Source organism: Gopherus flavomarginatus, chromosome 21 (assembly GCF_025201925.1).
Source record: "Gopherus flavomarginatus isolate rGopFla2 chromosome 21, rGopFla2.mat.asm, whole genome shotgun sequence".
NCBI classification, from domain to species: domain Eukaryota; kingdom Metazoa; phylum Chordata; order Testudines; family Testudinidae; genus Gopherus; species Gopherus flavomarginatus.
The window spans coordinates 19,224,532-19,252,525 of record NC_066637.1 but is presented as its reverse complement, the minus strand read 5'-3'; the positions used below and the strand labels follow the sequence as shown (position 1 = coordinate 19,252,525).

Here is a 27,994-nt window from a genome sequence, read left to right as displayed (position 1 = left end):
TGCTTAGGAAACCAAACCGTGGAGGAGCTACACCACCGCCCTCGCCATCAGGCAGGGGAGGGTTTCGCAGAGGGGAAAACCAAGGCACAGAGAGATACATGAGGCACCGAGGCAGAGGTGCTGACCCCGTGGGTACTCCAGGCTGGAGCGCCCCCTCCCTCCCCCAGATCCTCCCACCCACTGGTCAGCCCCACTGATCAGTGTCTCCTCCTTCCCCCAGAGTCTCCCACCCACTGGTCAGCCCCACTGATCAGCGCCGCTTCCTTCCCCCAGAGTCTCCTATCCACCGGTCGTCCCCACTGATCAGCGCTGCCTCCTTCCCCCAGAGCGTCCCACCCACTGGTCAGCCCCACTGATCAGCACCTCCTCCCTCCCCCAGAGCCTCCCATCCACTGGTCGGCCCCACTGATCAGTACCTCCTCCTTTCCCCAGAGCCTCCCATCCACTGGTCGGCCCCCCTGATCAGCGCCTCCTCCTTCCCCCAGAGCGTCCCACCCACTGGTCGTCCCCACTGATCAGCGCCTCCTCCTTCCCCCAGAGTCTCCCATCCATCGGTCGTCCCCACTGATCAGCGCCGCCTCCTTCCCCCAGAGCGTCCCACCCACCGGTCGGTCCCACTGATCAGCGCCTCCTCCCTCCCCCAGAGCCTCCCACCCACGGGTTGGCCCCACTGATCAGCGCCTCCTCCTCCCTCCCTGTGCGTCCTGCCTGCCGCAATCAGCTGTTTTGCAGCATGCAGGAGGCTTGTGGGGGGAGGGGGGAAGAGTGAGGATGAGGTGCGCTCGGGGGAGGGGGTGAAACGGAGTGGGAAGAGGTGGGGGTGGGGTGAGGGCAGGAAGAGGCGGGGGGAATTGGACGGGTGGAGTTGGGGTGGGGCCTGGGGCAGAGCAACTCTCAGCACATTGGAAAATCGGCGTCTGCGCACCCAGTGGGGCTGTGGCAGCCTTGCCAGGCCAGGGAAGAAGAACAGGCTGCTGGCTGGTCCCAGGAAGCAGGGCTGAGCACAGCAGTAGCATCTCAGTCGTCTGCCCCGGAGCTGGGGTCGGGGCAGGAGGAATCCTTAGCCCAGGAGCTAGGATCTTCCTACACTAAGTGATGCTGAAGCAGAGCTTGGCTGTCCTGACGTGCTTTCCGTTGACGTTTTCCTTGCTCTGTGTCTGTCGCTGCTCCCGTGGTTTCAGACCCTAGAATGGAGGCCAGGATCACAGGACCCCTCCTGCCACCCCTCCTGGTGAATCCTCCCAGGGGCTCTGGGCCTTGCTGGAGCTACAGTGTGATCCTCCCAGTGACCCTGGCTCTGGAGGGCTAGTCCAGAGAGGATGGGTCTGCGCTGCCTGTTACAGGCAAGACTCGACTGACTCATTGTTACCTGTCAGGATCTCTGCACTGTTATCGGGTGCTGGCTCCCGTGTGTGCCGCCTGCAGCCAGGCCTGTGCTCGTTCCATGGCTCCACACGTTAGGCTGGAGAAGTCTTTGCCAGAGAAGCCCCTTGCAGTCTGCGCTCAGAGGCAGCAAAGCGAGTGGCACACTGAGTCAGGCGCACTGGTGGCTGCCGCAGAGGCAAAGCGGTGCACGTAAGCAGAGCCCTGAGAAAGGAAACCTGTTTACATCACGGAGAGCCCAGTCGCTGCTTCGCACTCCAGTTCTAAGATAGGTCAGAGTCAAAGAGCTCTGCTACCCCAGCCTCCCTGCCTGCTGCTCCCCACAAACGTCCCAGGCCCCCGACCTGCCTCCGCTTTCAGATAGCAGCCTGTGTGTCAAGGGTGAGAACTCAGCTCAGGAGCCGTTAGACCCCTGCAAAGGGAGGAGAGAGCAAGGTGTGGGAAGGCCAGACTGGGAAGGTCATGGGCCTGCTGGCCGGCAAGCTCATGTGAGTGCCAGCCTTCAGTACAGAGAATGAGCCATGTAGCTCTGAGAGCCAAGCCCTGGTGCCGAGGGCAGAGGCAGCACAGGAGAGGCCCTGTGGAGGTGGGGCAAGGTCTGACCCCACAGAAGTGGCCTTATCAGGGGGCCAGGGGCAAAGAGCAAGCAAAGACCATCTGAAAAGCAGGAAGGTCCCCTGCAGGTTTGACCTTGGGTTGAGGCCAGCCAGGGGTCAGACTGGGCTAACAGCATCACCCTCAGTCACCAGTGTAGTGGCCACCCAACTGAGCAGGCCCGAGAGGTGCTCAGCAATAATGTAGAGAGGCCTTGCCATCGGCCATGGGCAGCAAGCGTGCATGGCACGAGCAGGGTGAATGTGTGTGACCCAGGAAACTCTTAGTGCCAGTGGGGAGGGGGTGCAGAGGGTAACAGGGATCTTCTGGGTCTGGTACACAATCCAAGAAGTGTCATGAGAGGTGTCAACTGAAAGCCAGTGTCACACTGGTCATCAAAATCATGGCAAGACACATGTATGGTTATTATAAGTAGTGAGGTACGTAGGCTGAATATTATGTTCTTAAGGTCTGTGCCTAGGGACAGGTCCCCAGGTTTGCTATCAGACAACAAGTGTTTCTTTAGCTGGCTGTTTACATGTGAATTAAGTATTGCATGGGTCACGGCTGGCTCCACCCACCAATCTGAACGAAATGCTAACAAAAGGTTGTGAAAACTTCAAAGACAGAAAAGTTACAGGGAAGCAAGCAGCGATGGGGGGACGTTACCCTATCTGGAGGGGCACATCAGAGGTTTTGTCAAGTGTATTTAGGGAACAAAGAAGGCACCCTTCACCGAGTAAGGAAATGGACAGTAAGTTTGCTTCATGAGAAAAGGATCTCAGCCAGGCTTGGGTGAAAACCCTGGGGAGAACTTTGGATGAGAGAAGTGTCTGAGACAGGGTTAGCCTGTGAGTTAAGTGTAGTTTCTAGGAAGCATGTTATGATTTTATTTTATATGTAGCCATTTCTTCCCAGTATTTGTACTCTCTCTCACTTCACTCTCTGGTCTTTGATAAAACCTGGATCGGTGTTTTCATTATAAATATATCTCAGTGCTGTGTGTTCTGCACAAGCTGTGTTCTAGGGTAGGACTCTTAGGGGCAGTGTATTGTTCTTTTGGGAACCATAGACCTGGTGAGTCTATGAGTGTTCAGTGGAGAAGGGGCTGGACTCTGGCTTGTCACGTTCCCCAGAGAGCCCTGTTCTTTGCTTGCCCTGAGCCCCCCTCCCAGTGACACATCGCAGCAGAGAGCTCACGCGCTATCTGGTGAGCCATCCTGGTGCTGCACCTCATGGCACTGACAGTAGGGTGGGCAGGAACCTTTTCCAGCACACAATTGCAGTTAATGTCTCAATGGGCTCAGCAGGGAAAAGACAGAAAAAAGATGTTGGTGTCATTTGTGCCCAATTAATTGCGACAATGGCTTTAACATCCTCCCCCACACATTTCCCAGCAAGATGGAGAACGGCTTTCCACTCACTCCAGTGAGGGGACATGCTTGAGAATGAAAAGGCTGAGATTGCAGGAGTGCCCTGTTGTGCTGTATTGTGATGTGCCACATTCTCCAGTGCTGTGTTGTGTTGTGTTGCAATGTGATGTGCCACACTCTCCTGTGTTGTGTGATGTGCCACATTCTCCAGTGCTGTGTTGTGTTACAGTGTGATGTGCCAAACCCTCCAGTGTGGTGTTGTGTTGCAGTGTGAAGTGCCACACTCTCCAGTGCTGTATTGTGTTGTGTTGCAATGTGATGTGCCACACTCTCCTGTATTGTGTGATGTGCCACACTCTCCAGTGCTGTGTTGTGTTGTGCTGTAGCGTAACATGCTGCGCTTTCCAGTGCTGTGCTGGCCTGTACACAGTGCCTGGAATCACTGCACGGTGCATGTCCTGGCTCCTGTCCCCTCAGCTCCACCCTGGGCCCACTGGGTTTGCTGACTCTTCTTATTGCTTTGGTAGGACAGGGCCCTGGACAGGGCTGGCAGGGTTGGGGCAAACAGAGGCTGGAAACGTTCACTTACCAACCTTAACTCGGCCCTTTTCCTACCCCAGAGAGAGAACCCCACATTGTTACTCTACCAAGGCATTTATGTTCATGTGAATAACAACAGCCTGATCTGGTGCAGTGACACGACCCCTCACTCTTCCCCAGGGTATCGGGAAGGGGCCTCCCTAGCTGCGGGGCTCGGGGGCTGTTTTCCATGTGTTCATGGCGGATGTGAAGAATTTCAGCTGGCCAGTCTGGAGCATTGGCTTGGGAGCTATTGCATCAGTGAATGAGGCCATCAGAGTCTTGGACCAGGATGATGGCGGAGGGGCTGTAATCACGGGCTGGCTTTGTGAGCCATCGAGCAATGGGAAGTGAACGTGGTGCCTGGGGCAAAAGGCCAGAGAGAAGATTGAGGTTCCGTTTTTCTTTGAGGATTTCCAAACTCCTGCTAGTTCTAGTTACACCCTGCTGAGGCCTTGTCTTCACTGCAGAATTAACCTGAGTGTCGGCTCTGTCCTGTCTCCCGTCCACACACAAACCCTTCACTTTAGCGTGTTGCACCTTTGAGGCTGCTTATACTGTGCCACAGTGCAGCCTAGGGGGGATGTGAACTGCCACACGCCCCAGAGCATTGCACTCGAACTGTCCTGTGTGGATGCTGCTGGCACAAACTAAAAGGTACCTAGTTCACCTTAGCAAACAGGACTGTGCTAATGGAGCTAGGTCCACACGGGGCAGCTAAACTGCACCATTTTGGGGCGCTCTGCAATTCCCGTGGCCTGCACTGTGGTGCAGGGTAGACAAGCCAGACCTCGAGTTGGCTGCCCTGGCTGGGGGTGCAGGCTAATGCTCATTGGCTGCTGACCCAATCGCTCTGTGCAGCTCCAGTGTCATTTCACAGTGTGACCGCTCTCACTGGAGCTGGCCTAACTCAAATGCAGATAACTCAGGTAAACCCTGCAGTGAAGACAAAGCCAGGCTGCTCAGCTGTCCGATGCTTGTTTGTTAAGTTTCACTCCAAGTCCCCAAGTGTGCTGAAGATGGAATCCCTACAATTCGGGGTAGCCAGCAGCAGGGGTTATGAACTCTGCAGGAGTCCTGCACCCAGTGGGTATGTCGACTGCACTTGTCACGGAGTCCCCAGGCGATGCTCTGGAACAGCTCCCCACAAAGCCAGGCAGGACTTTGGAGAGCCTCCTCTCCCTTGGTGCAGACTTGTTCAGGGCAAGAAGCTCACACGGCTTCACCTCCTGGGTCTCTCCTTGGAGCATTCAGCATCCTCTGCCCCTCCGTGCGCTTCCCACAGCGAGTCCGCCCAGGTGGGGTCCTGGGGAAGCCACAGGGTCCTGCACCCCCACTTTGCAGTCAGATGTGACTCTCAGCCAGCCAGTAAAACAGAGGTTTATTCGATGACAGGAACAGGGTCTAAAACAGAGCTTGTAGAGACAGCAAACCGGACCCCTTGGCCGGGTCCATTCTGGGGGGCAGTGAGCCAGACCCCCAGGTCTGCGCTTCACTCCTTGTCCCCAGCCAGCTCCAGACTAACAACCTCTCCAGCCCCTCCTCCTCTGCTCTGTTCCTTTCCCGGGCCAGGAGGTCACCTGATCTCTTTGTCTCCAACACCTTCAACTGGCTCCTTTACAGAGGAGGGACCCAGGCCATCAGTTGCTAGGAGACAGAGTGCCAGGCATTTAGGTGCACTGGCCCTTTGCTCTGCCAGATACTTAAGAACTGCCATGGGGACACTGAGGCACCAAGACAGTATTCAGAGAAAACATTAAGAACATTCCCAGTTCGTCACAGTCCCCAAGTGTGCTGGAGATGGAATCCCTACAATTCGGGGTAGCCAGCGGCAGGGGTTATGAACTCTGCAGGAGTCCTGCACCCAGTGGGTATGTCGACTGCACTTTACACGGATTGCAGTACAGGTAGGCATACCAGAGCTGGCATTAATCTAGCCTGGGTAACAATAGCAGTGAAGGTGTGCTGGCATGGATCCTGCGCAGGCTAGCAAGCTGATGAGCTTGTACGGGGGCAGCTAACCTGCACCTCTTCACTGCTACCTGGTTACCTAGGTAGGTAGATGAAAGCTGGCAGGGTATAGCTCCCTGTTTTACAATCAGCCCGTAAACTGCTGGGTAGACATACCCATTGTCTGGTCCTGCACAGTGCTAGGGTCGGAAAATGGTCCTACCGAGCTGACACGAGGCCTTTCTGAATGCCATCCTGAGCACACTGCTAACATGCCTGTCACGTGGTGTCTGTGGGGTGGATGCACAAGATGCCTCAATGTAGCTATCTAATTTTGGAGGTGATTTTTATAGTAAGCAGAAGTTCATTTTTCCAGAGCGAATGACTAACTTTTCAATTATGCACCAGCATATGTCAATATCCCCTTTGAACTCATTTTCCTTGAGGCCTAATGAATGCAACATACAGGGAGTTCCTCTCTTTTTCAGGCAGGTCTGAGCTCTGGGACAGCAATAGAAAGTTTGGAGACTTTTCCAGAAGTGAGTGCATTTTGCAAGTTGCAGGTCTCCTAAATGGCAGGTCCAATCCACCTTCAACCTTGTAAGATGCAAAGAGGTTCTCCTCTAGCAGGAGACTAGAGATACAAAATTTCTGCCAGGAAGGAGGTTTGTTTTTGCTGGAGTTAGAGGCAGTAGGAAGCGTGAACTATGGGCTCATAGTTTCATGGATTTGAAACAATCCCAATGTCATTTCATCCCTGCTAACCACGTGCTCACGTGATGCGCTGCAGAAGGAGCCAGTGCGACAGGATCCAGACTGCATATTATGGGGTTTGGCAGAGCAGAGCCAAGAGTTCTCAGCTGTAAGTGGCTCTGCACTTCCGGGAACCAGCATGTCCTGCAGCCTGGAAAAGCAGGGCCCGTGCAGCTGCTTCCAGCATCTGGGGGTGACAGGATCAAGGCCATTTCGATGTGCTTGGTGTCTGGTTTAAAGGAAAGAGATTGAGCTGAAGTGATTGGTGGCAGAGGCCTTGCAGGCCAGGGGAGGCGCACATGAATTTAGGGTCAGATTCTGAAACATTTCAAGTGTCATTTCTAAGGGCTTGGTTCAGATCTGAAAGATCTTTGCTTGTGAAACATGCTTGCACCATGTGTGTCATATTGCTCTCGAGTGGCCCCTCCACGTACAGGATAACAGCCTACTACTTCTGCTACTCTAGTACTCCTTTGACTTTAGTAGCCGAGGTCTCTGTTATGGATCTGAAGGTCCTGGTTCAAACGCCACTGCTGAAACACAGGGTGGGGGCGTGTTGTAGTAGTAAAGCCCAAGGGTCATTCCTAGCCCTTGTGCAGCATGTCGCTGCGTGAGCAATGCAGGATGCAGTGTGCAGAGGGGTCCCTTGCCAAGCAGCGTGACACTGCATGAGCCGTTGGCCTGCCATTCCCTCATGTTTGCAGTGCAGTGCATCTCTCATGTATGCGGGTGTAACGTCAGTGGGATTACGCTGGTGTGAGCACAGTGGGAATCAGGCCCATGCTCTCTCTCAGCCGTTGTTGGCTTTGTGTCTGTAATGAACTGTGGTTCATCACTAGAATGGGAAACAAGGTTTGTGTCCAGTTAGAGCAGAGCAATGGGTCTATTTTCGTGTTCTTGCAGAGCTCCTGACAAGATTGGTTATCTCTGCTGCCGACACTGCCCTACCATGGCCAATCACAGCCGCGGTGGAGATATGCAGAGCAGGAAAACCAATTGCCAGGCTCCCACCTTCAGCCCCAGTCCCATGTGTGGGTGGCACTCGGGCAGATCTGCCAGATGCCCCAGTGTCCTGACAGAGTCCAGGCCTCCCATAGCAGGCAAGGCGTGAGCAAGGGCCAGGGGCCTGCCCCCAATGTCATGCTGCATGTCACGCTCTGGTGGGTCATGCAAGGGACTAGTACGGTGTCTGGGGCAGGGGCAGCATCATTCCAGAGCTCCAGCCCTCTCCCAGCAGGGTCTGAGCCCTTTCCACATTCAAATGAGTCTCTGCTACAAAGCTTCTGGTTCCCTCCTGCCCTCCCACCCTTCCCCACACAAACACAGGGGATCCCTCCCTTTGGGGGATTGGGCCCTATCATAAACCTAGTCCCAGATTTGGACCTTAGCGTCCAAAATATGGGGGTTAGCATGAAAACCTCCAAGCTTAGTTACTAACTTGGACCTGGTAAAGCTGCCACCACCCAAAAAATTAGAGTGTTTTTGGGCACTCTGGTCCCCCCAAACCTTCCCCGGGGACCCCAAGACCCAAATCCCTTGAGTCTCACAACAAAGGGAAATAAACCTTTTCCCTTCCCCCCTCCAGGTGTCCCTGGAGAGATGCACAGAAGCAAGCTCCGTGAATCTAAACAGAGGGATTCCACCCTCCCCGTTTCCAGCCTTGGAAAACAGAAGTACCGAGAGCTAATCTCTCTTCCCCCCTCACCCAGAGGGAATGCAAAGTCAGGCTAGTAAATCTAACACACACAGCTTTCCCCCTGACTTCTTCCTCCCACCAATTCCCTGGTGAGCAGAGACTCAATTCCCTGGAGTTCCCCCCTAAAGAAAAACTCCAACAGGTCTTAAAAAGAAAGCTTTATGTAAAAAGAAAGAAAAATACATAAAAAATGGTCTCTCTGTATTAAGGTGACAAATACAGGGTCATTTGCTTAAAAGAAATATGAATAAACAGCCTTATTCAAAAAGAATACAATTCAAAGCACTCCAGCAACTATACCCAGGTAAATACAAAAGAAAACAATAGAAACCTTACTGCCTTACTATATTTGTACTTACAACTTGGAAACAGAAGATTAGAAAGCAGGAAACAGAAAAATCCTTCCCAAAGCCGAGAGGGACAGATTCAAGACCAAGAACAAAGGACTCACACACAAACTTCTCTCCACCCAGACCTGAAAAAGTCTGGTTTCCTGATTGGTCCTCTGGTCAGGTGTTTCAGGTTACTTTTTTTTCAGGTGAAAGAGACATTAACCCTTAGCTATCTGTTTATGACAGGCCCTTCAGCCCATTGGCTGGGCCCCACTGCTGCACTCTGTGGGGCTTCTGCGTGAGTGGCACCGTGGCTTGCGCTGGGATGTCTCTGGGCTGGGGAGAGGGACTAGGGCTCAAGACCAGGGAAGGCAGAAGAATGGGGTAGTCTGGGTGGAAGGAGAGAGAGAGGAGGAGGACAAGAGAGGGAGGTGGCAAAGCAGGAGACCTGGTAAGTTTGGAGGAGCCCTGGACCAGGCGGTCATGTGCCCCGCACCTCGGTGTTGAGCTTGAGCTGCCTGACCCCCAGGTCTACGCTGGTGAAGTTCTCGGCTGTATTCAGAGCAGGGCTGATGGCTGAGTCTGGGGGGATCACTGGTTGGGGCAGCCACCCAAGGAGCAGTGTGCAAGGAAGATACGGGAGAGCCCCAAGGCACCTCTCCGGTCAGGCTGTCACATTGCAGCCGCAGTGTTTGCTAGATGCCAGCAGGACATCTTGTGCTGCCCCTCAGTCTAGGGCCCCTCAGTCTAGGCACAGCACACAAATCTCTGAGAGGGAGGCTTGAGCAGGGATTATTACTACAGATTTCTTGGAGCTCAAACCTTTGTTTTAAGCCAGGACCTGGCCCCTTCTGCTGGCTCTGGCTGATTTCTGGAACCCCCTCCAAAAAAAGCAACCTGCAATGTGCTCTCGTTAGGGAGGAGAAAAGACAGGGTAGGAGATTAGCCAGAGGCCTCATGTGCCAGCTCCCGGTGCCAGGGACAGGAAGGAAGCTGGGACGGGTGTGTTGGCAGGAAGGGGAACTTGGCTAATCGATGCAAGAATTCACTTTCCAGCCCCAATGTCACAGAACGCTGCAGGAAAGGTAGCTCGTGCGTTGCTCATTTTTTTGCTCTTTGTTGTTTGTCATTCAACAGTCACCTCTTTAAACTGTTTTTCATCCAGTCAGGGAGCAGAAGCTGGAACTGAAGGGACTAAGCACATGCCGTTAATAACCGTGTCCAGCTGCAGTGGACAGTTTGTGAGCTTCCCAGAACCTGAGATCTGCTCCCAGGAACTCTGGCGAATCCTCACAAACAGGGAACATGCCCATGGAAATCGGGGTGGGTTCGCCAACAGTTGGCAAATAGCAAAAAGGCTCAGGGAAAGGGGGATTTGTCAGAAGCACTCAAGGGATTTAGGAGCACAAATCCCAGCGGTTTTAAATGGGGCTTGTGCACCTAAATCCCATAGCCCAGCAAAGTTCCCCCCTAAATTCATAATCTGCTTTATTCAGAACAGATAATTCAACCAGCTGCAGTTATGACCATCCTGTTGAGCGGGGATGAAGTGCATGTTCACATTCACACCTCTGCTCCCGTCTGAGGGCTGGTATCAGTAAATGGCTGACATACGTGTTCGTACTAACCTCTCTCCCTCTGTCCCACAGTGGGATTCGATCAACGAAATGGATGAATTTTTCAGCCCTATCCACACCTACCAGGTCTGTAATGTCATGACCCCGAACCAGAACAACTGGCTGCGCAGCAATTGGGTCCAGCGGGATGGTGCCCGTCGGGTTTATGCTGAGATCAAGTTCACCCTGCGGGACTGTAACAGTATGCCAGGGGTGCTGGGCACCTGCAAGGAGACGTTCAATCTCTACTACCTGGAGTCCGACCGGGACCTGGGCACCAGCACCCGGGAGAGCCAGTTTGTGAAGATCGATACCATAGCAGCCGACGAGAGCTTCACCAGCGTAGACCTGGGGGTCAGGCAGCTCAAGCTGAACACCGAGGTGCGGGGCGTGGGACCCCTGAGCAAGCGGGGCTTTTACCTGGCTTTCCAGGACATAGGGGCCTGCATTGCCATCGTCTCCATCCGGGTATACTACAAGAAGTGCCCCGCAATGGTCAGGAACCTGGCGTCCTTCTCCGAGGTGGTGACCGGGGCGGACTCCTCCTCCTTGGTGGAGGTGCGGGGCGAGTGTGTGAGGCACTCTCAGGAGAGAGACACCCCCAAAATGTACTGCAGTGCGGAGGGGGAATGGCTGGTGCCCATTGGGAAATGTGTGTGCAGCGCTGGCTACCAAGAGCAGAGGGATTCCTGTGTGGGTAAGTCTCTCTTTACCTACGGATTAGCTCTCAAAGGGGGCAAAGATACCAACAGGTCAGAATGGGCCTTAGAATATAGGGGTTGCACAATGACTTCTCACAGCAGAAATGGTCCCGTGAACATTCATATAAATTCCAGTGGATAAGGGGGGGATTTTATTTTGGTCTTTTATTAACAAATCGACATTCCCCTGCAGTGGGGTGACCAGACAGCAAATGTGAAAAATTGGGACAGGGGGTGGAGGGTAATAGGAGCCTATATAAGAAACAGCCTCAAATATCAGGACTGTCCCTATAAAATCAGGACATCTGGTCACCCTACCCTGGAGCATTTGCAATCCAGACATTGCAGCACTGTGCTAGGGCACAGGAGCACGACAGTGACATTGGCTGGAAACAGACCAAACAGAAGTGAAACATTCTGGTCTGTATTCCTCTCCGAGCTGAGAAAAGCCCTAAAAGCGAACCAGCCGTGTGAAAGGCTGAGTGTGTGAGCGGGTCGGAAAGCTGGAGGGGGTTATCCCCGTCAGTGTTATTGGTGACACAAGCAAGGAAACCTGCTTTGTAGAAAGCTACTACTTTGTGCCAGGCGTGTCCCTCTAGCGGCTGAGAACTGCTCGGTGCACTCGCTGGTAGCAGCTCACAGCCGTAGAGAAGAGACCCCCCTCCTGCACACCTAAGCGCTGCATCTCTCACTTCTCTTTGGCAGGGAGTTGACAGCAAAGTGAACAAAAGAGAGATGCTGAGATGTATAAAACAAGGTTATCGCCTTAATCCCATCACCAACAAGAGCTGCCACTGCAACCCCCAGGGGTGTAGAGGAGACTTCCCTAAGAGCCCCCCCTCCCCTGGAAGGGGTTCAGGCTGCCAACTGTATAAACTGTGATAAGGAGCTCTGGTGAGCCAGCAGTAGTCGTGTAGCCGGCTGTGTGGCTGGCATGGGGCCGTGTGTGTACAGAACTCCACGCGCTGGGCTCCCCAGGAGACCCCTCTCTGCAGGTTTGTTTGCTTTTGGTTCCTTCATGCAAGGTTTTTAGAGGAGCAGAGCTTCGACTCGGCAAACAGGGACGCTGGGCTTTGTTTGAATTTAGGGGCCAGGCAAATGGTGTTGTTCCTCTTACAAGACTTGACGCAAGATTAGAACTTTCAAAGTCACATTGGAAAAGACCCAGGCTCTGTTGAAACCATTATCTGTCCTGGGGAGCCCAGAGTACTGCAGAGTTGGGAGAATAGGCAGAATAAGAGCTAATTTCCTAAATTCCACCTCTCCTGGTGTCTTTGATTTTTTGTAAAAACAACAAGGAGTCCTTGTGGCACCTTAGAGACTAACACATTTATTTGGGCATAAGTTTTTGTGGGCTAAAAACCCACTTCATTGGATGCATGGAGTGAAAAATACAGTAGCAGGTATAAATACACAGCACGTGAAAAGATGGGAGTTGCCTTACCAAGTGGGGGTCAGTGATAACAAACCAATTCAATTAAGGTGGAAGTGGGCTATTCTCAACAGGTGACAAGAAGGGGTGAATACCAAGGTAGGAAAAATTACTTTTGTAGTGCTAATGAGGCCAATGCAATCAGGGTGGCCCATTTCAAACAGTTGACAAGAAGGAGTGAGTAGCAGCAGGGGGAAATTAGATTTTGTAGTGATCCATCCACTCCCAGTCTTTATTCAGGCCTAATTTGATGGTGTCCAGTTTGCAAATTAATTCCAGTTTTGCAGATTATCATTGGAGTCTGTTTTTGAAGTTTGTGTTATCCTGGGATACATGTGATCGTTGGCTTAACCCTTCCGTGGGTGTCTCGGGGCAGTTATTGCTACTCGCGAAGGATTTCTAGTGCCACGGCGTGTGTAAAGGGGTGGGAGGGTGGGGGAGGATAAGGCTGAAGGTCACTTTTGGCTAGGTAATTTGTAACTAACCCTGCTGTTCTTATCGGAAGTCCATTGTGCAGTTCCAGTGTCAGATCCTCCACCCCAGGTGCCGGGCCCTGAGACAGACCTCTGCCAGGCAATAGCAGTAACAAATCTGTATTTATCTTGGCAAAGCAAAGAGATTAGAGTCAGTAGACCCTCCCTTTCCCCCTAAATCTGTGGGCTGCTCTTCTATGCAGCTGCCTTGTGACTCTCCTCGACTACACACATGGCATGACTGGAGTAGCCCCCTGGGGCTCTACAGCTGAACCCGAGTAGTGGCTGGTCCATGCTTCCTGCAGCAAGCCTAGAGGAAAGCTGTGATTGTGTCCTCCAAGTTTCTTGCCTCCTCTGGCCTCATGTCTGCCATGTACCCTGCAGTGCTGTGTGGTGAGCTGCCACATGTATGCTGTGTGTTTGAGCGGATACAGCTGTGATGGGATCCCTGGGGTACAACCTGGAACTGGGGTACTGCAGTGCCCCCTTAGCTCTCCAGCCTGGGTTGTCTCTCACAATGCTTTGCGAGTGACAGCCAACAAACCCCTCCAGCTGCTGTGATCACTCAGCACAACAGTGTGTGGAGCCCCACACCCAGCTAGATTGCACGAACGCTCCCTGAGCCAGTCACAAATCACACAGGGAAAGGCACCAGCCGGTTTCCCCAGCTCCCTAGCCTTGCTCCCCAGGCCAGTGTAGGTTTATTACCCAGTCCGCTCCTCCCTCAGTGTGGAGAGGACACGCACCAGCCTTTGTAACTGAGCTGAGATTTCCCAAGCACTTCAACCAAACATACTGTTTTGGGTAAAATAGAAAACAGGTTTAGCAACTACAGAAAGATCTATTTGAGTGAGTGTAAGTGGGAGGCATAAAAGGTCAGAGCTAGTTACCAAAGAAAATAAAAGGTAAGTGCACAGTCCAAGTCTTAAACCTTGTTACACTGGATAGTATTTAGATCAAGCAGTTTGCTCACCCCCTGGATGTTACAGTTCTTAATACACTAGCTTCTCCCTTGAGCCTGGACCAGTCTCCTCAGTTGAAGTCTTTGTCTTTCCAGTTTTCTTGTTGCTTCCAGCGTAGGTGGAGAAGGAGCTAGGCAAAGGCATGATGCCCCTGTCCTTCATTTTATACCCTCAGACCATGTGCCTGGAAAATCCTAGCACAGACATGCCCTGGTGGGCTTTGCTGAATCGCAGGGTTGAGAAATCCCCCCAGTGGTCTTGTGCAGCTGAGTCATTGAGCTGAGCAGTCCCCATTGTGTGGTGCTTGCCCCAGTGTCATTGAATTGCAAACCCCTCAATTACACCTCCCTGATTAATGGCCACTTGACACCCTCCTGGGAGTGGTTCACCTCCTAATAGTAGAGACTCTCAAACTTACAGCATATGTCAGTAATAACCATACAGCAAAATCTCATAACTGCGTACACACTGGTGCTATACATATTTGGACAGAACAGTAGGTTTCAGCAGATCATGACCTTTCATATGATATCTTACCTGGCCTTCTCTGTATGAAATGCATCATAATTATGTGACAGGGGTGAATATGGGGGCTCCAAGGTGCTGCTTGGAGGTACAGAGAGCCACAACAGTGTATGCAGAGGCCAGCATTGGTGTCTGCATTAGCTAACAGTAGTTCACTCTGTGGCTGGATGTAATTCTTGGTGCCAGCCTCAGCAAGACTCGCTCTCCCTTGGCTGATTCCCAGGGAGAAATCCATTAGAAGAACAGATGGACTCCTGGACCCTCCGTCCTCTCCTCCATGGTGTCAGTGCAGCACTGCAGTGGAGACACTTGCTGCAGCTATGGAAGGGGGCTTTCTGGGGTGGTGGGAATCCATCCCCACAAGAGGCAGTAACTGGGCTGATGGCAGAATTCTTCCATTGACCGAGGAGTGTCCACACCAGGGCTTAGGTCTGTTGTGCTACATCTCCCAGGGTTGTGAATCTACATGTAGACTGGGTCTCGGAGCACTTAATTAGAGCTGACGCGGTTTCTAGCTTCGTGTGTCAAGGTTATAAACATGTCACATCCATAGATGTCAGAGCCGGGTATTAGTTCTGCACTGTCTTTATGGCTCCCTTCGCGGTCCCTGGAGAGCTCAGAGGGAAAGGGAAGCTCTTTCTTGCAGGCTGCTCTCATGAACAGGAATTGACAGCACTCTCCACTTCTCCTACCCCGGGCTGTCTCTGCCTCACTGCAGGTGCAGAGGTAGATGAGCTGTTCTTTAGGAAAAGCTGACCCCTTTTTCAGTTAGCAGATCGGTCGGGAGCCCATTAAGTTCTTCCAGGCAGGGAGTGTCTGGGTTTAGTCTGTGCGGCAGAGTTATATACAAAACGAGAATGATCCCAATGTCGATTTTATTCGCTAAACATCGTGGACGGATTCTGTTCAGCCTGTGAGCTGTTTGCGCTGATTCGTCGCTCGTGGCTGCCTGGAGCAGGCTGACATGCTTTAACCAGGGCAATACTGAATCGTGATGACTATGTTGCAGAATGAATCGTTCTTTGCTGAAATGCATTACACGTTGGGGATTCAAAAAACCCTGTGCCAGGCTTTCTGCTGGGCCAACTCCATTGAAGCCCCCAGAGTCTGAACCTAGGCTCTGTTCACACATATCAAAGGAACAGAATTCAGTGCTTTTGTCCGCAGCTCAGCTGTGCTCTTCCACTACCACCGTCCAGGGTCCGAATTCCATCCCGACCCTGCTGGCCAGGGAGGAAGTTCTGCTGTTGGATGTTTCTCTCTTAGGAGCTGACCCATCATCATCATGATGAATGTTAATTAGTGTTAGCACCAGCGCCCACTGCATGCTGGGCACTTTCCAAACACCGACGTGCGATGCTGGCCTCACCTCTGGCTCTTGCCGAACACCCCATTGGTGTCAGACAAGGCTCTGGCTCTGAATTATTTTCAACACGAAGGAGAAGTGGGGTGACAGTACCCCTCTGATACTTGAATGTCTACACAGTTGGCTGGATTCTCTGGCAGCGGCACACTACAGAGCAGCGGGGCTGGAACTAGGGGCGCTGGTTTAAAGTGGTTTCCATCGTATGCAGGGTTTACAGTTTTGTTCAATGACCCTCAGCCCCTCACTGTACAAACACCCCTGCTGCGGAGGGATAACGAGGAAGGGCTGGGGGACCAGCCCAGAGTAGTGGTAGCGTGTGCGATGGGCCAGAGAGGGAGCCAAGCTGGAGCAGTGGCGGAGTGGAAGGGGCGGGGAGGGGACAACGCCAAAGGAGGATGGCGGTGGAGGGCAGAGCAGTGCTCAGCCTCGAAGTGGCAGGTGGGGTGCCATGGAGGGGAGTGACCAGATCACATCACCCTGCTGGAGGAACCCACTCCATGGGACACTGGCAGAGTTGGTTTTCCTCTGCCGCAGGGACTGGTGCTGAGGGCTGCAGGCCTCACCTCTGGCTCTTGCTGAACACCCCATTGGTGTCAGACAAGTTTCTGGCTCTGAATTATTTTCAACACGAAGGAGAAGTGGGGTGGGACAGTTGCACTAAAAACTGGCTCCTTCCCCAGGGACGAACCCGGGGAGAGCAGGGGCTGCAGCCTCAGGGCCCTGTGGGAGGGGAAGAACATAGTACCCTGCTGGCATGGATCAGGCCCCCGCTGCCGGCCATGGTAAAGCTCCCATTGACTTCACTGGGGCAGGGTGGGTATGCTGCAGCAAGAGGCATTCGGTGATTCCCTCCAATGAGAGGGCAGATGTGGGTCTTGGCGGCTGTCAGCAGCGTACAGAGGTGCCTGCAGCAAACAGGCCAGATTAACATGAATGACTCGAGAGACAGAAGGCCAAGTCTGGGCTGAGGCCCAGGCTAAAGGGACCCCAAAAGATGACTGCGGAGGGTAGGAGGGAATGATGCGTATGAAGTAGCAAGCTGGGTGCCCATCTGCCTCATCCCACACCTGGGCTTGGGTTCATCGGTCCCCAGCTCTGCTGCTCCAGCCTCCCATCCCCCAGTACTGACAGGCTCAGGAATCTTTGGCCATGATCCGTTTTCTGGACCTGGCTTCCGTCACTGTGGCAGGTACTTAGAAAAATGGGGGTGGGGAGAAGCACTCCACTCTTCAAACAGCTTTAGCTTTGACAAATAAGGCATCTGCCTGTGAAAGGCAAAAAGGAAATTAATCCAGAATCACATTTTAAACACTGCTGTAAAGGCAAAGGATCTCGTCTTTCATATCTTCTCCCAGCCAAAACGGAATTTCCTTGATATTTATAGAAAGATGATTAGGCCTCCGCAGAGTGATTTATATCATCTCGGCCCAGTGGCAGAGAATGAAAAATCGTTGGGGTGCCAGCCACTGGAATCTTGCTCTTGTCCGCCTGACAATTAAAACGGCTAATTCCCAATTTCAACAGATCCATTCAGGTTATAAATCTTTCCAGAAAGGCCCTTTTCACTATGAAAAATGAACTCTGCACGTATCCAGCATGCGAATCTTAGATCCAAAGATCTGTATCCGTTTGCTTGTGTGTGTAAATATAGTCCCTGAATACACCCTCCCCCAGGCTGACACTGGTAATGGGGTGATTGACTGGCTGAGTCAGTTATTGCCCGTGTTCTTGTTGCACTAATATTGGGATTTGCTGCACGTTCGTTACAGCGCTTCCTTATCAGAGTGCCCCCTTGTGGCACCATGTGCTGCAGCAGCCCCTCAATCCCGGTTTCCCATTCGATCCTCCACTGCTCCGCCCACCCGCCCTCACCTTCTAGGTTGCAGATGTAAGTGGGGGAATGGTCCCGCTATTGTGGGGAACTTTCCTGGCTTCTGCACTACCCCGGTGAAGTGGGCTAGCGAAAGGATCTGAGTCCTTGCTCCCACTTCCTTTACCCAGAGGCCTCCCTGCCCTTGAGGACTCCCCTTCCACTCTCCTGTCTGGCAGAGTCTTCGTAACCCCAACAAGGCTGGGCCCAGGATTCCTGGGGGGCTCAACCCCCAACTCTGCTGTGGTCACCTAGGACAGGGGCTGTCCCCACTCCGGGGTACTCTCTTTGCACTGCGCACCTCCCTGACTCACTGATCACATCATACAATTTAAAGCAAATACAAGTTATTTAATTAACAATTAATTTAAAAAAAGAATAAGGAAAAATGGAAAAGGTTAAAGGAAAACACATCACCCTGCTCTGTGGCAGGGAACATCACAAACAGTGTCTCTGGACATCAGGGCACTTCACAGTCTGTTCCTTGTAGGTCCCAGGCCTCCTTCTCAGGCCCTAGCTGTGCTGCACGGACCCTGCAGGTTGGACACTTGCTCTGGTGGTGGCCACACGCTCTCAGGCTCTGGGTGGCAGGGACTCTTCTCCCCAGTGTCACCCCCACTCTGTCAGGGTTACGATCCCCCTCCAAGTCTGGCCTGCAGAGCCTCTTGGCTGAGGCGTCTCCCTGTGCTGGGCCCACTGCCCAGGGTCCCCCTCGCTCTCCCGGGCTGCTCCCTGCACCGGACTGCTCCAGCCCCAGCTCCACACTGCCTCAGCACGGCTGCTGCTGCTGCTCTGCCTCCAGCTCCCTGGGCTGCTTCTCTGGCCTCTCTGGCTCCAGTTGCTACAGCTCTGCTCCCAGGGCAGGTCTGCTCTGCAGGCTGCTTCTGTGACTCTCGGTTCTCACCTGCTTCCTGGGCTGCTTGTCTGGCCCCTCTGGCTCTGGTTGCTGCAGCTCCCCTCCCAGGGCAGGTCTGCTCTCTCTGGGCTGTGCTTTGGCTTTGGGGCTGCAGCTCTGCTCTCATCAGCTCAGCTTGGGCCCCTGCTCTCTCCTTAGCTCGGCCCCACTCTGTCTGACCCAGGCAATTCCAGCTCACAGGGAGGACGTGACCCACCCTGGCCTTCTGTCTCTTTGATTAGCCTGCCTGCCCTGTCAGTCAGGCTGATCTGGAGCATTGGCCTCTCGCCATTGTTCCTGGAGACTGTCAGTCTCAGGGTCCTGATTTGCCATCAATCCCTTCCCCTTTAGTGCTGGGAGCTAGCAACCAAACACCCCCACTAAATGTTAGTAAGGGGATAACAGTCCCCCTACACAGAGACTCAGCCCTCAGGTGAGGTCAGTGACAGGTCTGCCCTCTAGGTGCATTCAAAGTGAACAAGTCTGAAGCAACATAAACAAATTCTTCCCTTACCCCCAAGGAATCTACTAGGCTACTGCTTTCCTCCCCCGCAGCCCTCTCCCACATCAGAGCCCCACAGTTGCTCTGTGCTTGCTCTCCTCCAGCTGAGCAGGGATCATCTTTTTCAGCCCCTCCCTGGAAGCCTTTTCCTGTTCCAGGTGTCTTAATTTGGGCTAATTGGGCCTTCAGTAGCCCATTAACCTCTTCCTGCCTTGCACCGCGGCACCCCATGATGCGTTCCTCCACTGTGTGCTGTTGAAGATGGGGGTGGTGGGAAGTAGCACTGAACTTGGATCTTTCCATCAGACGTCACCCAAAGGTCATCAGTGTGTCTTAGCAGATTTCAGCTAGCCGAGTAGTCGTGACAGTTGCACTCCTGAAATCTGGTTCCCATGCTCATTGTAAGCTACCACCATCTCCTTGGTTAGAACCTTGCTGGGGCTAAACCAGATGGGGAGAGGGCACAAGACAGTTTCTATTTGTAGTGTAGACATAACTGTGATGGGTTCCCCCCAGGGTGCCACCTTGAACTGGAGTACCACTGAGCCCCCCGACCCACCAGCCTGGGCTCCCTCTTACCCTGTACTGCTATGGTAAGCTGCAAAGCTCTCTCTAGCCTGCACTTTCACCAGCATACATACAGGTAGGGACACACCCAGCTGCAGTTACATGCAGGCTCTCTGACCAGCCCCTGCATGGGAAGGCTACTGCTAGGGTAATTATCAGCTCTTCAGACACACACACCCTCTGGAGTATAAACCCAAAATTATACCATCTTATGCTGCACAGGAAACTGTACAGCGTAAGTGCATGAAATTCGCCCCCTCCCTCAGTGTGGAGAGGAATATGCAGTGGCCTTTTGCCCATGAGTTATGATTCCCACACACTGGTTTAGATAAAGCAAAAATAAATTTATTAACTATAGAAGATAGATTAAGTGTTTATAAGTGATAACAAACAGATCAAAGCAGATTATCTAGCAAATAAACAAAAAACAAACTAAACTTAATATACTACATAGATCAGATATGAACAGCAGATTCTCACCCTAAGAGATGATACAAGCAGCTGCAGATTCTTAAGGGGCCAGCTGCACTTTCCTTATAGCTTGGAATCCCCAGGTGTTCCATTCACAGGCTAAAAGTCCCTTTAGCTTGGGACCAGCACTTAGAATCATAGAATCTCAGGGTTGGAAGGGACCTCAGGAGGTATCTAGTCAACCTCCTGCTCAAAGCAGGACCAACCCCAACTAAATCATCCCAGCCAAGGCTTTGTCAAGCCTGACCTTAAAAACTTCTAGGGAAGGAGATTCCACCATCTCCCTAGGGAACCCATTCAAGTGCTTTACCACCCTCCTAATGAAAAAGTGTTTCCTAATATCCAACCTAAACCTCCCTCACTGCAACTTGAGACCATTGCTCCTTGTTCTGTCATTGGGTACCACTGAGAACAGTCTAGATCCATCCTCTTTGGAACCCCCTGTCAGGTAGTTGAAAGCAGCTATCAAATCTCCCCTCATTCTTCTCTTCTGCAGACTGAACAATCCCAGTTCCCTCAGCCTCTCCTTGTAAGTCATATGCTCCAGCCCCCTAATCATTTTTGTTGCCCTCCACTGGACTCTTTCCAATTTTTCCACATCCTTCTTGTAGTGTAGGTCCCAAAACCGGACACAGTACTCAAGATGAGGCCTCACCAATGTCGAATAGAGGGGAATGATCACATCCCTCGATCTGCTGGCAATGCCCCTACTTATACAGCCCAAAATGCCATTAGTCTTCTTGGCAACAAGGGCACACCGTTGACTCATATCCAGCTTCTCATCCACTGTTACTGTGATGCAGTAGGGACTGTCTGTGTGGGGAGTGGGAGAGCAGGGGAGGACTTTAGGGAGTGGACAATGCCAGGGCCTGTAACCTGAGCTAGGTAAGGGAGGGGAAAAGTCAACACCTTTGCCGGGAAGGCAACAAAGGAAAGGGGTGGCAGGAGGGAAGCAGTTTGAGTTTGGGCTTGGGGCTGTGTGGACGGAATTCAGGGTATCCTAGCTGGGATCCAAGCACCCTGAAAGCCCAGAAGGACTCGATGGAGGGGTCCTGACTGTGCCTGCAAGCTCTGCTGTAACCTGTTTTCCTGTTGTCCAATAAACCTTCTGTTTTACTGGCTGGCCGAGAGTCACTGTGGGTCCCAGGAAGAGGGGTGCAGGGCCGGACTCCGCCACACTCCGTGACAGTTACCCCAAGTCCTCTTCTGCAGAACTGCTTCCTAGCCATTCGTTCCCTAGTCTGTAACAGTGAATGGGATTCTTCCATCCTGAGTGCAGGACTCTTCACTTGTCCTTGTTGAACCTCATCAGGTTTCTTTTGGCCCAGTCCTCTAATTTGTCTAGGTCCCTCTGTATCCTATCCCTACCCTCCAGCGTATCTACCACTCCTCCCAGTTTAGTGTCATCTGAAAACTTGCTGAGGGTGCAGTCCACGCCATCCTCCAGATCATTAATGAAGACATTGAACAAAACCGGCCCCAGGACCGACCCTTGGGACACTCTGCTTGAAACCGGCTGCCAACTAGACATGGAGCCATTGATCACTACCCGTTGAGCCCGACGATCTAGCCAGCTTTCTATCCACCTTATAGTCCATTCATCCAGCCCATTTTTCTTTAACTTGCTGGCAAGAATACCGTGGGAGATCGTGTCAAAAGCTTTGCTAAAGTCAAGGAATAACACGTCCACTGCTTTCCCCTCATCCACAGACCCAGTTATCTCTTCATAGAAGGCAATTAAGTTAGTCAGGCGTGACTTGCCCTTGGTGAATCTGTGCTGACTGTTCCTGATCACTTTCCTCTCCTCTAAGTGCTTCAGAATTGATTCCTTGAGGACCTGCTCCATGATTTTTCCAGGGACTGAGGTGAGGCTGACTGGCCTATAGTTCCCCAGATCCTCCTCCTTCCCTTTTTTAAAGATGGGCACTACAGTAGCCTTTTTCCAGTCCTCCAGGACCTCCCCCATTCGCCATGAGTTTTCAAAGATAATGGCCAATGGCTCTGCAGTCACATCCGCCAACTCCTTTAGCACCCTCGGATGCAGCGCATCCGGCCCCGTGGACTTGTGCTCATCCAATTTTTCTAAATAGTCCCAAACCACTTCTTTCTCCACAGAGGTCTGGTCACCTTCTCCCCGTACTGTGCTGCCCAGTGCAGCAGTCTGGGAGCTGACCTTGTTTGTGAAGACAGAGGCAAAAAAATCATTGAGTACATTAGCTTTTTCCACATCCTTTGTCACTAGGTTGCTTCCCTCATTTAGTAAGGGGCCCACACTTTCCTTAACTTTCTTCTTGTTGCTAACATACCTGAAGAAACCCTTCTTGTTACTCTTAACATCTCTTGCTAGCTGCAACTCCAAGTGTGATTTGGCCTTCCTGATTTCACTCCTGAATGCCTGAGCAATATTTTTATTCTCCTCCTTGGTCATCTGTCCAATCTTCCACTTCTTGTAAGCTTCTTTTTTGTGTTTAAGATCAGCAAGGATTTCACTGTTAAGCCAAGCTGGTCGCCTGCCATATTTACTATTCTTCCTACACATCAGGATGTTTTTTTCCTGCAACCTCAATAAGTGTTCTTTAAAATACAGTCAGCTCTCCTGGACTCCTTTCCCCCTCATGTTATTTTCCCAGGGGATCCTGCCCATCAGCTCCCTGAGGGAGTCAAAGTCTGCTTTTCTGAAGTCCAGGGTCTGTATTCTGCTGCTCTCCTTTCTTCCTTGTGTCAGGATCCTGAACTCGACCATCTCATGGTCACTGCCTCCCAGGTTCCCATCCTCTTTTGCTTCCCCTACTAACTCTTCTCTGTTTGTGAGCAGCAGGTCAAGAAGAGCTCTAGTTGGTTTCTCCAGCACTTGCACCAGGAAATTGTCCCCTACACTTTCCAAAAACTTCCTGAATTGTCTGTGCACTGTTGTATTACTCTCTCAGCAGATATCAGGGTGATTAAAGTCTCCCATGAGCACCAGGGCCTGCGATCTAGTAACTTCTGCTAGTTGCCGGAAGAAAGCCTCATCCACCTCATCCCCCCGGTCTGGTGGTCTATAGCAGACTCCCACCACGACATCCCCCTTGTTGCTCACACTTCTGAACTTAATCCAGAGAGTTTCTCAGGTTTTTCTGCAGTTTCATACTGGAGCTCTGAGCAATCATACTGCTCTCTTACATACAATGCAACTCCTCCACCTTTTCTGCCATGTCTGTTCTTCCTGAACAGTTTATATCCATCCATGACAGTGCTCCAGTCATGTGAGTTATCCCACCAAGTCTCTGTTATTCCAATCACATCATAGTTCCTTGACTGTGTCAGGACTTCCAGTTCTCCCTGCTTGTTTCCTATGCTGCTTGCATTTGTGTATAGGCACTTAAGATAACTCGCTGATTGTCCCACTTTCTCGGTCTGAGACAGGAGTCTCCCCTCTTGCACTGTCCTGCTTGTGCTTCCTCCTGGTATCTCATTTCCCCACTTACCTCAGGGCTTTGGTCTCCTTCCTCTGGTGAACCTAGTTTAAAGCCCTCCGCACTAGGTTAGCCAGCCTGCTTGCGAAGATGCTCTTCCCTCTCTTCGTTAGGTGGAGCCCGTTTCTGCCTAGCACTCCTCCTTCTTGGAATACCATCCCATGGTCGAAGAATCCAAAGCCTTCTCTCCGACACCACCTACGTAGCCATTCGTTGACTTCCATGATTCAACGGTCTCTACCCAGGCCTTTTCCTTCCACAGGGAGGATGGACGAGAACGCCACTTGCGCCTCAAATTCCTTTATCCTTCTTCCCAGAGCCATGTAGTCTGCAGTGATCTGCAGTATCATTGGTGCCCACATGGAGAAGCAGGAAGGGGTAGCGATCTGAGGGCTTGATGAGTCTCGGCAGTCTCTCCGTCTGTAACGTGCTTGGATGCTCTGCAAGAACAAGGCCCACACACACTGTGAGTTATTTGGCTTTAATGAAGGTAAAGTGACACATTTGCAATGGGGACCCTGGGCTTTGCTGTCAATTTGGCGGGGAACCCAGCACCGAAGCTCAGCTCGGCCTGGGTCGGAGTCCAAAGGTGGGACCAGGAGCATACAGCTATATATACACAATACAAAAGCAACTTATACATATGCAAAAAGGGACTTTCCACAGGCTATGCTCTCCTTTGGCCTAAGGCCATACAAACTGGTTTCAACCAGTTAAAAGCAAGTTATAACTGGCATGCCGTGTCCTACAATGACCGGCCACTTAGCAAGCAGGGGCTTTTCACAAGGCCGCCGAGAAAGTGGAGATACCCTAGCTAGGCCGTGACACAGTCTTCCACAGTCTTCCACAGTCCCCTACACCGTCACATCGTGAATCCCAGCTCCTGGCAATCAACAGACCTCTCAGTTTTCTCGGTCGGGGCGGCAGATAGATGACTGAGTCCCCCTGAGGAGGGAGTCTCCAACCACCATCACCCTCCTCCTTCTCTTGGGAACGGTGGTTGTGGAACCCCCATCCCTAGGACAGTGCATCTCGTGCCTTCCAATTGGGTGGAGTCTCCTTCTGCTCCTTTCTCTCAGATGTACCATCTAGTCCACTCTCCGCATTAGTACCTGTGGAAAGAACATGAAAACGGTTGCTCATCTGTATCTCCATTGCTGGTACATGGACGCTTCTCTTTCTTCTTCTGGAGGTCACATGCTGCCAAATTTCTTCACCGTCCCTCTCTCCCCTCTGCACAGCCTGCTACAATTCTTCAGGACGTTGTGCCCATAGAAGCATATCCTGACGTCTGTCCAGGAAATCTTCATTTTCTCGTATGCAACGCAGGGTCGATACTTGTTGCTTCAGACCGCGAACCTTCTCTTCCAATATGGAGACCAGCTTGCACTTTGTACAGACAAAGTCACTTCTGTCCTGTGGAAATAAGACAAACATGGCACAACCTGTGCAGGTTACAACAGCTGAACGCTCACCTTCCATAATTTCTTGCTTCTAAGAGCTTCCTCAGCTGTTGCAGCAACTCACAGAAGCCCGCGAGATGAGAGCCTCAGTGGGCTCTCCCCAGGCAAACTCCCTCTGTTAGCCTTTGCTGTTCGCCGCTCAGCTGGTTCGCTGCTGACTGCCTTTTTATAGCAGTCAGGCCCACTCAAGGCCCACCTGGAACAAACCACTCCCAATTCACACTTTTCAAACAAACAAGCAAACAATCAAGCACACAGTCAAACTGACAAACTGTCCCCTGCAACAGACACTCAGATACTCACCAACACAGCCCCCCTAATGCAGCACTTAGCGTACCTCCTCACGGACAGATCCCAGGCAAACTTCCCCCAGTTCAGTCTTCGTTCCTCAGGTGTTTCCAGGTGTGATGTTATAGGGAGAGTGAGGTGCCATCATGATGTCATTTCCCTCTTTTATATCTTCTTCCCATTGCAGGAAAGCTCTTTTGCTGTGACCTGGGTCAAACAGTTCCCATTATGCAGTGATATCTCTGAGAGGTTTCTGTTGTACGCTGTTCCTGGGGTAGTCCTGGTGTTTGTGTGCATTTCCTCAATAAACCATGAACATTGTTTGACCTTTTTACTGTTGTACCCGAAAAGCTGCTTGAGAGTGTGTTCAACCTCACAACATGTTTCAGTAACACATACATAGCCAAACTTCATAACTTCACATTTGATAACACATAGAAGCCAACAAGATATTAACGTCTAGCAGATCAAGACCTTTAGAATGACACCTCACAAGGCATACTTTATGCAAAACATATCCTAATTATGTGACAGTGGTGAATAAGGGGGTGCCAGGGTGTCACAATAGCCTTAAAATATGGCATAGTTTACAAAATATAATGACCCAAAGCAAACCTTAACTCTGGGGTAAACGCTTGATACTAGAAAGCACTAGCCTAGCACTTGCTGATTTCTGTTTCTACATTGGTGCCTCAGAAGGCGTGGGGGCAGTGTGGGATTGTGGGAGAAGCATGTTAACTGGATCTTTCTACTCTAATAAGAACATAAGAAGTTCTTGAGAAGGACATGGAGTGGCAGGGGGAACAGGGAGGCCTCTCTAGATTGCAGACATCCTTGCACAGAGAGGTGTTACTCCATATCTGTGAAGGTGCGAGAATCTGGCTGGAAGTTACTGGCTTCAGTATCATATTGCTGGAACTGATTTCACTTTCATCCATTCCCATTGTGCTGCTTTTTAATGTCACTGATTTCCCATGTCCTCTGTCTAGGGGATGGGGCAGACAGGAGACAATTTATCATTGCACATACCTCACCTCTGTTGCTTTTTACTATTCCCTGTTCCCAGACTAACTGGTTATGTTCTGTTTCATTTACCTTGTATTTAAGTCCACCTCCATTTCTGTTGTCTTTCTCTTGACCGCTCCATTTTCTGGTCTGATGTTTCTCAAGATGAGGAATCCAAAGCTGATCGCAATGTTCAAGGTAACATCAAACCATCCATGTCTAAAATTACCATTCCAATATATCCTCCACTCTCCTCTACCTCCTTCCCAATGCTCACAGTTGATTGTCATTTTTTAGCAGACATTGTGCATGGAAAAGTCCTCTACTGAACTGGCCATGTTGACATTTGCACTAGAACTGTCTCAGGAGAGGTTACGATTAATTCATGCCATGCTACTAGGGCCTTGCGGTTTGAAAAGCATTCACTGCACTTCTCTGCATTGCAGTCCACCTGCCGACACATTGCTGAGGTTTCTGGTTTGATTCAGTCTCTTCGCTCTTGCTCCCTTTTGACGAATGTACATATTTTATAGCATCCTCAGATTTCCCCTCCTGATTTTCACCAAGCAAAATTATCACCATCTGGCTCAGTATAATCTTCTATTTGTTGAACAGGCCATGTTCAGTCACCTTGACTTCATTAGAGATGTGCCCTGTGACAAAGTTCCTCCTCTACCTTAGTGGATCCTGCACTTATTGGCGGATTTGCTCTCTTCAGAGATTCACGATGTGGGTCAGGAAACAGGCCAGAGACCTTACCCTCTGGTAGAAGCCACAGTCCAGGTCAATTCCTCCTATGTCTGATCAGGAGTTGGCAGGTTTGGGGGGAACCTGGGCCCGCCCTCTACTCCGGGTTCCAGCCCAGGGCCCTGTGGACTGCAGCTGTCTAGAGTGCCTCCTGGAACAGCTGCACGACAGCTACAACTCCCAGGGCTACTTCCCCATGGCCTCCTCCCAACACCTTCCTTGTCCTCACCACTGGACCTTCCTCCTGGTATCTGATAATGCTTGTACTCCTCAATCTTCCAGCAGTATGTCTTCTCACTCTCAGCTCCTAGTGCCTCTTGCTCCCTGCTCCTCGCATGCACACTGCAAACTGAAGTGAGGTCCTTTTTAACTCAGGTGCCCTCATTAGCCAACCTGTTCTAATTGATTCTAGCAGTTTCTTCTTAATTGGCTCCAGGTGTCCTAATTAGCCTGTCTGTTTTAATTGATTCCAGCAAGTTCCTGCTTGTTCTGGAACTGCCCCTATTACCTTACCCAGGGAAAAAGAATCTACTTAATCTGGGACTAATATATCTGCCTTCTAACACACTCCTGTAGCCATCTGGCCGGACCCTGACACATACCCACCTGCCTCGCTCAAACCACGGGGTTGGGCGACTTGGAACGTCAGGCAGCATACCCGTGACAAGCCATCTGCATTGCCATGGCGGCTTCCAGTATGGTGTTCTATGGTTAATTGAAAAGGTTGTAGGGACAGGAACCATCTGGTCACTCTTGAACCATCTGGTTCTTCTCTTTATTTCTCTGCATCCTCTGGAGCGGTGCATGGTCGGTCACAAGGGTAAACCGTCATCCCAGAAGGTAATAACGTAGTGTTTCCATGGCCCATTCCACAGCTAGGCACTCTCTCTCAACCACGGCATACTTCTGCTCTCTCGGGAGGAGTTTCCTGCTGAGGTAGAGGATTGGGTGTTCTTCATCTCTGACCATCTATGGGCGGAGCAGAGGAGTGTGGGG

At 51.5% G+C, this 27,994-nt stretch overlaps 1 protein-coding gene across 5 annotated transcripts in view; it reads left to right on the top strand.

Moving 5' to 3' along the window:
- The window catches only part of EPHA8 (EPH receptor A8), a 125,279-nt gene that overhangs the window by 42,496 nt on the left and 54,789 nt on the right, over positions 1-27,994 (top strand). For 4 of the 5 annotated variants that reach the window (XM_050931190.1, XM_050931189.1, XM_050931191.1 and 1 more), the window contains one exon: positions 10,310-10,973. In XM_050931190.1, the coding sequence (XP_050787147.1) occupies positions 10,310-10,973 (664 nt within the window). Of the gene's footprint in view, positions 1-929; positions 1,656-10,309; positions 10,974-27,994 lie in introns of those variants that run through there. The other variant, XM_050931192.1, reaches the window with a different exon arrangement.